Genomic DNA, 10020 nt, shown 5'->3' with positions numbered 1-10020 from the left:
GTTAAAATACCTTTCTATACGTGCTGACTGGGAAGTACGTGTTTTGCTTTCAACACAGTGATTAGGGAGAGAAAAACACAACAAAGAGTCCGACTGTGACACAAATGTCATTTTAATAGGAAGCAGATCAGTCAGGCTGCATTCTAGTTCAATCAATCAGAAAAATCAATTATGATAGGAAACCAATTAGAAACATCCTTAGTAGAAAATAATCCTCTCATGCGAATTCCGTGTTCACACTACATTCAACGTTGTTACAGATGACATATTCACAAGCTTGAAAACAAACGTGGATGATACATCTTTTTTTTTTCCAAAAACAAATGATAGGAAGGGCAACATAACAAAAAGGGGATGCGTGCTGGCACACTAAATTCCCATCATGCATTTGTGTTTTCTATTCACAGGGGTGGTCATCATGTCGGCGTGCAACGCATGCATGTGTGTCATCTTGACGTGGCCATTTGTGCTTGAGCAGAGATCGCCGTGTGGTTGACGCTATATACGCCATGAAGCGGGTGATGAAGCCCTCGGTTTCTTTTCACCGAAAAAGATTGCAACTGGACATAACTGAGTTTTCAAAGGCATCTAATTTGAGTCTTGAGCTAAAAAAACTAAATAAATAAAAGTTTGGGAAACCCCGTTACAGATAATGGCCTAAAGATGTTTCTCTTGGAGATACAGTGAATACCATTCATCGTGATTGTATTGCGGTGGAAACATCTGATAGGTCAGCAGTGTTTGGTCACAGTCAATGACATCATGACATCAATCAGACCACACACACACAAGACGCTGTGGACTACGGCGGTGGATGTCAGCCTTTTTTTTTTGCAGTGGACATAAATTAGCTCATAAAATGCTTGGCGGCGACTCTGATGGCTTGTCTTTCAAATAAAAATCGAGCAAGAACTCCGGTTGGTGCAAAGTGGGTCCTTCTCAAGGCAAATAGTTGTCTAAGGACACAAACATATTTCATCTTCAACAGTTCCACACAAAAACAGACCAAACAGTGAGAGGAAATGATGTGGGGGACTGCGTTTTAGATTGCGCTTGCTTCTTGCTTGGATTGGCGGCGCATTCGTATTGCTCACAATCTCAAGTTTTTTTTTTGCGCAGCGACAACCTTGCCCTGCTCCATATTTGACTCAATGCACGGTGGCCATGTTTGTATGGCGGAGTCAAGGTGATGGGTTGGCGGGGGAGGGGCTGGGGTAGGGGTCTGCTAGCCCTTTTTGGAAGTGCAGTGGTACCTTGACGTACGAATTGAAATCATGCCGCCATCAGCGCTCAACTCAAATCATTCTCGCCCATTGAAATAAACAGAAACAACATGAATCCGTTCCAACACACAAAACATCTCGTTTTACATAAGAAAAATAATAATGTACTGTATAAAAAAGACAACTCTCGTCACCAATTGGTTGTCGCAACATGAGGTGTAAGAGTTGTAATTTCCAAAGTTGAGCAAATGTGCTGGCCCCCCATTCGTATCACCTCAAACGTGTCAATCACGCTGTCATTGACTTCATATGCAATTGAATTGGTTGTTTTTTTTCTCCTAGTTTTCTGAAAACATTGCAATATGATTTAAGCCACTATGCTAACAAGCTAACGATATGAAACAAGTTTACCGCTCGGCGGCACACACATACTCTTACATACAGCTCCTAAGTTGGGTCCCCTGCACGTCAAGGTACCACCGTTTAGTTTCTGTGCTCCACGCTTGTGTATTATAACCACACAACGGACCGCAACATGGCTTGGAGTCAAATCCCAGATGAAACGCAACGATACACGCATCATGTTCACGCTGGGCAAATGTTGGAGGCAGCCATTTTACTGGGAGCAGGTGAGCGGTTGCCGTGGTTACAGCAGGTGAATCACAGTGTTGGTAGGGAGCTTTCAACATGCGGGACGTTAAAGACTGACGGACGCTGATTTCAGGTCAGTGGGGTTCTCGTCAAAAATATCAACGGGGATGTCCAAAGTCTGGCTGCAATTGTCATATTTTTTTCAAGAAAAATGAAACATGAAGGGGGAGATTGAATGAGTATTATTCAATGAACTTTTTTTTTTAAACACTACTTTGTAATTTTGGCCGGCGAGTACCCAATGAAACCTAGCTAGTAAGCATGCGTCATGCGCTAGTAGCCTCCTGGATGCTAGGCGCAGCAACATCTCCTTTTAAGATGGACCTGACGTTTTCTTCTTGCTAGCCGTTGTTTGGACACCCCCGTTAACTGAACAAAGCTTCTCTCAGACTCGCGGCCCAGGAGATCCGGTTCACACACAAGACGGGCAGGCGGTGGAAGAACAAGGCGCAAACACGCAGACGGACGTAGCATAGCATAGCATAGCATAGCGACGCTCTCCTTGAATATGCAGGGAGGCAAAAGTGCAAAAGTGGTCATCCTCCGACTCTTCGTGTGTCTTGTCATGATTTTCACATCTAAGTGTTGGCTGTAGAAAAAAAAGTGCGACGTTAGTATCACGAGTGTGGCTAACCTGAAGCTAAGAGTCCAAAATGTGTCCAAAGGAAAGATGAATTTGTAGAAAGATATTCTGCCCTCAATGTTGCCCCAAAAAAAAAAAATGTCGGCGAAGGTATTTACAGCGGCGTGTGTGCTTGTGTACCCCCGTCCCTCCCCGCCCCCCTCAGCTTCGGCCCTCTTCGGCTGAGCGCTGGTCCGACTTGAGCTTGACGAACTCTTTGGCCACGTCGTCGTTGTTGCGCTGCGACAGGATGCGCAGCACCGTCAGGCCCGTCTCGTCCATGTGGACGCGGCGCCCCAGCGGCAGCCAGCAGGTGACGTTGGCCTTGTTGGCAATGTCCTTCACCTGCAGCACGCCCATGCCCACCGTGCGGTCCTCGCGGGCAAAGCAGTAGTCCTTCACGCACACTTGCAGCTCGTAGCTCTCGGGACCCACCTCGGTGCCCAGCGAGCTGAAAACGAGACGCGACACTGCTCAAATCCATAACCTCTTTTTTTTTTCTTTTGATACAGCAACATTTTTTTTAACGATTAACTATTTATTTTAAAATCATTGTTTTTGTGAATTATGGAATATTTTAGGAAAAAATAGTTTGATGATATTTGCTGAAAAAATTGTAGAGACGATGGCGCTGATTCCTTTTAGACTCATCAAATTCGTCATTCAGTATACCATAAAAATTCCAAATCCTTTCTGAAAACTTGTGTTATTCTGCAGATGTCCTAAAATGGTGCCAAAGCACTACTTTTCTAACAGAAAGGACGACGACCTCCTTCCCTCATGTCGACATAGTTCCTTGTCACCGACATGCCACAAGATGGCGCCAAATCGCCTTTTTTTTCTATTCGCAATTTTGCCCAAAGAGAAAATCAAGACTATGCAACGGAAGCGTGTAGAGGATTGAATCAAATGAACAATCAGCGCATTGCCATCAAGCAGATACTCACTACTGGAAGCTCTCATTGAATTTGGGGGACCAGCAGTTGTTCTTCGATTTGGTTGCAAACTTCCTTTTCTTGTCACTAAGGTGAGGCCCGATGATGTAGACCTCCACGAAAGGCCGAAAACCCTGCGCCCTCCATTTCAAGTCGTTAGCGGCCACCACTGGAAAAAGAACTTCAGTTACGGCGGGAGGGGGGATCTGGGGGGGGGGCACCCCCAACATTGAGAGAGGCTGCTATTTGCTTTACCTTTGATGCTGATCTTGTGCTCGCCATTAGGCTGAGGTAGAATGTCCACGTGCATGACCACCTCTCCAACTGCGTCCACCCCCGATGCTGCAAATCAGATTTCCATTTTGTGGACAGTTGACAATGATGAGACCCAAAAAAAAAACAAGGCAGCAGCGCATACGTTTTTCTGGAGGTGTGTCTTCATTTGCCGTGTAGCGGATCCCTTTGCCTCCGTGGACTGAAAGGACACAGTTGAAGATGTTTGTTAGACTGGAAAGAAGCGATCTTCATGCACCCTTGTGACCCGAGAACATGAGAAGCTGTCCACTGTGGTAACCGAAAGGCTTAAAATCAAATATGACGACGTGTGAGTTGAGTGTGTTTGACATCTGTCGTACCCTGAGCATGCTGGGAGAGAACAAACTTTCTGATGAGTTTGTCCGTGGCCTGCGTGTACAGAGACAAGGCGTAACGCAGAGACGCAAGGTCTGGACTCTTCTCCAAGAAGGTTTTCTTCAGGCCGACGCCGCCGGCGTGGAAGTATTGCTGCGTGAATAAAAACAGCTTTCGTCACAAAAGGTGTAGCTCAAGCCGTGAGCACAAGATGAACATTTTAGCTTTGGAATCGTGAGTCGGTGGTTAAAAAAAAAAAAAAAAAAGGGGGCTGGACCTTGATGGTGTCCAGTGCCAGTTCGATGACCGCACACTGTTTGGGAGTCAAAGCTTTGGCCTCCTCTCGGCCCATGTGCTCCTGCAAAAGGACGAGAGTGTTTACAATGCGCCCGCTGTTGACCGGCTCATCCTACGTTGTGGATGTCGCCTTTGTTACCTTGAGCTTGGACAGTTGGCCTAATTCCTTAGCAGCGTTGAAGATCATCTGAGTCCCCTGAGGAGACCAATGAGAGGAAAATTCACACTTAAGAAAGATTTTTTTTTTTTGGTTCCTCAAATAATTCGTCACAGGGCTCATCGTATTTGACTTTGGAAGTTCGAGAGAGATGAATCGAATGGCCCACCGTTTGGTCGGTCAGCGTAGGAAGCACAATGGTTTTCTCCATGGTATTCATGACCAGTTTCCACAGCTCCTTCAGCACTCTCTTCAAAACGGTCTTCTCGCAGATTTTTGCAAACAACGAAAGGCTGCGGCGCAAAAAGAACTTCCAGGTTAAGATGGCGCCGTCACGAAAAATACTCTTGGGACGCTCCGGCCCGACTCACTTGCTGTCCAGAAAGTCCATGATGGGCTGCAGAACGTTGTCTGCTTCCTGAACGACGCTGCCATTTGCCGGCACGGTCTGACCTTTGACCTGGGCCAAGATGTCCCCCATCTGTCTGACGTTGTCCTCGATTTGGGGCTGGAAACTACAGCAAAGCACAGATTGATGGCAACCCTTGGGGCTTGGCAAGCTGTATTGCATTGTATTCACTTCAGCGTTGCTCCATCTAGTGGATGCAGAACGCAAGAACAGCCACTTTTGTAGCTTCTATTCTACGCGCCTTATATATGAAAACGCTTTGAAAATGGGCCATTCATTGAAGCTGTGCGGAAAATACGGTACTAATGAGACTGGGGGGTGGGGGGGCCACACCCACCTGACAGCAAAGATGTGGCTGAGGCCGTCCATGACGCTGTTGAGTTTATTCTGCAGTTCTTTTAAGAAGTCGCTTGCCTCCACATTGAGCTAGAAAAATTCAAACGGGGGGGGGGGGGAATGACTAGACTCCACGCGGATCAGAAGATTGCCCGAATCGGGCTGCTACTCACATCTTTTCCTCCCATTGCCTCAAACATTTTTTCCAGCTGAACTCGGAGCTGCTGGATATTATTGATGATGATACATGGCTGCAGAAACAAAAAAATAATAAAATCAGTCCATATACGTTTATGATTCACTCTTCATCTGCCAATGTTGGAGTGCAAATCAGTCCGTTCTAGACCTTGTGAAGGAAAAAAAAATAAAAAAAAGTCAGTGAGGCAAGAAAAGCTGGAGATTGCACTACTTAAATCCTCCTCCGAGGCTGCGGTCTCTCTGGGAGTGCCGCCCGCTTTTGCTCAGCTTATACAACACTCAGCTAATTACACAGAATTAATTCCGTTTGAAACCCCGAAAACTGGCTGTGTCAATTACACTCACAGGAGGCGGGATTTGTGCGTCTGTCCGTCTTTTCGCCGTCACGGGAGGCGGGTTTTGGCGATTTTGCTGACGGCCGACGAGTCACGCCCAGTTGTGCTTTCGGTCAGATTTGAGGCGAGACTTTGCTCGTGGCATATTTTGGTTCGTTTTCAGGAAAAGTTATTGCCGCAGGCCGTGCCGCCTGGTGCGCTAAATGTCATCACGGAGTAACGCGGTGGCTCGAAGCATCGACCCGACTGAGTGTTTGTCTTGACACTCACCACCTTCTCCTTCTTGACATGATTTGGAAATTCCTTCGCGATGATGTCGGCGTAAGACAGCAGGACATTGCCAATGGTCTGAGCAAGAGAAACAGAGTTCAAAAAAAAAGAAAAAAATTAAAATAGGACCATGTTTTGGAAGATGTCTGCAGATCGCATGAGGAGGTGAAGGTCACCTTGGCGAATCTCTTCATGTAGTTGCCAACAATGTGGGGGTCGGGACACTCCAGTTTGCGGATGATTTCGAAGCTCTGATTGAGCTGAGAGAACACGTCCACCACCGAGCAGGAGAACAGAGCGTGTTCCGAAGTGACCTGGAACTGCACGACAAGAGGAAAAAAGGGGCAAACGCTTAACAGGAGGAGGTCCGAGCCTCAATTAACTCTTTCGGGGGGGGGGGGGGGGCAGCCATCGCTCCAATGGACAGCTTGTCATGTTTTGCCATTCGCCTCATTATTGATGGCCGCGGGGTCTTCAGCCTGAGCACCCTTGCGTGCTGAGTCGGCTGCGAATGACCTGAATTGCCACGAGACGTGCATGAATACAGTGCCCTCCATAATTATTGGCACCCCTGGTTGAGATGTGTTTTTTAGCTTCCAATTATTTTATTTTTTTTCTAAATAATATGGGACCTTAATGGAAAAAAAGAGAAAAATCCAACCTTCAATACAAGTGCATTTATTCAGTGGGGAAAAAATCCCACATAAAGAAATAATTATTTGACATCAAATCACCTGTTCCACAATTATTGGCACCCTTAACAATTCCCAGGAAATAAATATAATTGAAGCATTTCTGTCATTTCTACAGTAGTTTACAAAGTTTACCAGAGTATGTAGGAACATTTAATTAGTAATTCATCACTTCCTGTCTCCCTGGGGTATAAATATGACGTGACACCGAGGCCATTTCTCTTATCCACTCTTAAACATGGGAAAGACAAAGGAACACAGCATACAAGTGAGGCAGATGTGCGTCGACCTTCACAGGTCAGGCAGAGGCTACAAGAAGATTGCCACTCAACTGCAGCTGCCCATATCCACTGTGAGAGGAATAATTAAGAAGTTCAAAACAACTGGAACAGTGGTAAACAAGCCTGGACGAGGAGCCAAGTTTATTTTGCCACCACGCACAGTGAGGAGGATGGTAAGAGAAATCAAAAGATCTCCAAAGCTCACTGTTACAGAATTACAACAAATGGTAGCATCCTGGGGTCACAAAGTCTCCAAATCAACCATCAGGCGCTGTCTACACGCCAACAAGCTGTTTGGGAGGCATGCACGGAGAAAACCTTTCCTCACTCACAATCATAAACGCAAGCGTCTGGAGTTCGCCAAGCGGTATTGGGGCTTCAACTGGGACCGTGTGCTTTGGTCAGATGAGACCAAGATTGAGCTTTTTGGCAACAAACACTCTAAGTGGGTCTGGCGTACCACGAAAGATGCGCATGCTGAAAAGCACCTCATACCCACTGTGAAGTATGGGGGTGGGTCAGTGATGCTGTGGGGCTGTTTCGCTTCCAAAGGCCCTGGGAACCTTGTTAGGGTGCATGTCATCATGAATGCTTTGAAATACCAGGACATTTTAAATCAAAATCTGTTGCCCTCTGCCCGAAAGCTGAAGCTGGGTCGTCACTGGGTCTTTCAGCAAGACAATGACCCTAAACATATGGCCAAATCTACACAGAAATGGTTCACCAGACACAAAATCAAGCTCCTCCCATGGCCATCTCAGTCCCCTGACCTCAACCCCATTGAGAACCTGTGGGGTGAGCTGAAGAGGAGAGTACAGAGGAGAGGACCCAGGTCTCTGGATGATTTAGAGAGATTCTGCAAAGAGGAATGGCTGAAGATCCCTCTTTCTGTCTTTTCCCATCTTGTGAAACATTATAGGAGAAGATTAGGTGCTGTTTTGTTGGCAAAAGGGGGTTGTACAAAATATTAACACCAGGGGTGCTAATAATTGTGACACACATTATTTGATGTCAAATAATTATTTCTTTATGTGGGATTTTTTCCCCACTGAATAAATGCACTTGTATTGAAGGTTGGATTTTTCTCTTTTTTTCCATTAAGGTCCCATATTATTTAGAAAAAAAATAAAATAATTGGAAGCTAAAAAACACATCTCAACCAGGGGTGCCAATACTTATGGAGGGCACTGTATATTATCGGGGGGGGAGAGAATCTGAATAGCTTTCACATTTTATTTGCTGACGATTGCGTTTTTTTTTTGGGCAGATATTTATAGAGCGCGAACATATTCTCGGATGTTCCTAAAATGAAGCGCATCGTCTTGTGTGTTGGGGTATCTATCGGCGCTTCAGAGCATTTTGCAGAGATCAAATAACCAAAGACTCAAACGTGCTTACGCCGTCTTTTTTGTCCCTCTCCAGAGCACCGTGGAGAAAATCTCTGGAGACTTCCTCGTTTTCGTCCAACCACATGATGACAAATGGCTCAAACCATCTGCAGGGGAAATATAACCGGAGGTGGGTGGGGAGGGGGGGGCATGATTTGTCGGCGCATGCTACTTAAAGCAGGTCCTTGGCTAAAAAAGTACTCACGCCGGATATTCGGGTACGTGTTTCTGGAAGGTGGGCAATTCCTTGCAGTACTCATTATAAAGCCACTTCACCTTGAAGTGCAAGTTCATATAATCGGCACTTTTGCACAGACGGTGCTTCTCGTGTTCTAAATACAAAAAGAGAGAAAGATGGAGGGAGAGGGGGGGGGGATTTCTTAGAAAACGCTCCCAAATCCTTCCCATCCTGCTGTTCACGTCATTCAAGCGTCGCTGACCTTCCATGGCGTATTTCATGTCTTGAGCAAACATATTCCACATGACCTCAGCACTGATCTTGCCCACGTTTAATTCCTGTGGAAACCTACAAGAGGAAACGGGCCAATCAAACTAAACTTATACTTGAGAGTTTTTCTGAGCCACAAACAAAATGTCAAAAGATGAAACAGACTCACTGATTAAGGCAAGGCGTGTAGGAATTTTTATCCTCCTCTATGATGGACACAATCAGCGTGATGAGTTTGGACCAGAAGTCCAGGTTCTTGACACTCGGACCCTGCTCATCCGGAGGGACCGCCTTTGACTGGGGACGGGAAGGACCACAGCGTCGCGTTAGTAAGCAGCGCGAAAGTGTTTTTTTTTAAAGGTTTTAACATGTCGGAAGCTTAAAAAAAAATCCTTTGAGTGTGAATTAAATGCAGATGTGCAAACTTACAGGATCCGTCTGATATTCCCTATTGTAGAGGTCGTGACAGTTGTTGAAGATGTATTCGTAGGTGGAATTGAGGCAGGCTTTCACACAGTCCTTCACAACCTGACTGGCTCGGGGGGGACTTTGTAGTTCCTGGACCTAAAAGGAGGAGCTCGGTGAAAAGCTACAAAATGTGCTGATAGCCAGTCTAAGCTAAGCAACTGGTACACGCGTTGCAAAACGACAACGCGTTCACTCATTTCAACAACATGTTTGCTTCTCTCTCCGATAGTTTCCGTTTGGATAGGCTAATGTAAGCCGGTTCTCAGGATGGCCCTCGGGCTTCTTGACAGAAGGGCCTGGAAACTTGCATGCATGTGTTTTTTTTTGGTAGCATAAAGTAAGTCCCAATGCAACAATTATATTGCAATTCATTCTTACCTTCATCCTGAAGAATGTGATGCTGGTAAGCAGGTCCACGGTAGACTTGAGGTCTTGAAGTCTTTCAGGACTGCTGGCAGGAAAATTATTCTGAAAGTGTCATCGGAAGGTTGAAAACGGAAAGACGTGTTTCTCGAGTGCCTTTTTTAACATCGTATTTCTAGCATCAACAAAACACTTTAAGACCGCAATCACTGCACGGGGGAGGATGGGGGGGGGGGGGGGTCATCTCAATTCATTAAAACATCCTGGAAAACTCAATTCACGTCATAGCTCATAGCTTATAGCTCACGAAAACCACA

At 45.9% G+C, this 10020-nt stretch overlaps 1 protein-coding gene across 1 annotated transcript in view; it reads right to left on the bottom strand.

The window, feature by feature from the left end:
• Nucleotides 1-94: 94 nt before the first annotated feature.
• The window catches only part of LOC127616580 (protein unc-13 homolog A-like), a 24198-nt gene continuing 14272 nt past the window's right edge, over nt 95-10020 (bottom strand). Inside the window, exons 25-43 of the mRNA XM_052088240.1 lie at nt 9719-9808; nt 9302-9436; nt 9042-9169; nt 8865-8950; nt 8630-8756; nt 8435-8531; nt 6240-6383; nt 6064-6141; nt 5434-5511; nt 5262-5350; nt 4887-5030; nt 4685-4808; nt 4498-4554; nt 4339-4419; nt 4067-4214; nt 3850-3906; nt 3687-3773; nt 3444-3600; nt 95-2947 (exon numbers count right to left, since the gene is read on the bottom strand). Of these exons, the coding sequence (XP_051944200.1) occupies nt 2659-2947; nt 3444-3600; nt 3687-3773; nt 3850-3906; nt 4067-4214; nt 4339-4419; nt 4498-4554; nt 4685-4808; nt 4887-5030; nt 5262-5350; nt 5434-5511; nt 6064-6141; nt 6240-6383; nt 8435-8531; nt 8630-8756; nt 8865-8950; nt 9042-9169; nt 9302-9436; nt 9719-9808 (2196 nt within the window). The 3' untranslated portion in view covers nt 95-2658. The remainder of the gene's footprint in view (nt 2948-3443; nt 3601-3686; nt 3774-3849; nt 3907-4066; nt 4215-4338; nt 4420-4497; nt 4555-4684; nt 4809-4886; nt 5031-5261; nt 5351-5433; nt 5512-6063; nt 6142-6239; nt 6384-8434; nt 8532-8629; nt 8757-8864; nt 8951-9041; nt 9170-9301; nt 9437-9718; nt 9809-10020) is intronic.

This window comes from Hippocampus zosterae, chromosome 15, assembly GCF_025434085.1.
Source record: "Hippocampus zosterae strain Florida chromosome 15, ASM2543408v3, whole genome shotgun sequence".
Taxonomy (NCBI): domain Eukaryota; kingdom Metazoa; phylum Chordata; class Actinopteri; order Syngnathiformes; family Syngnathidae; genus Hippocampus; species Hippocampus zosterae.
Note: the sequence above shows the minus strand (reverse complement) of the source record. Positions and strands in the feature narration are given on the sequence as shown.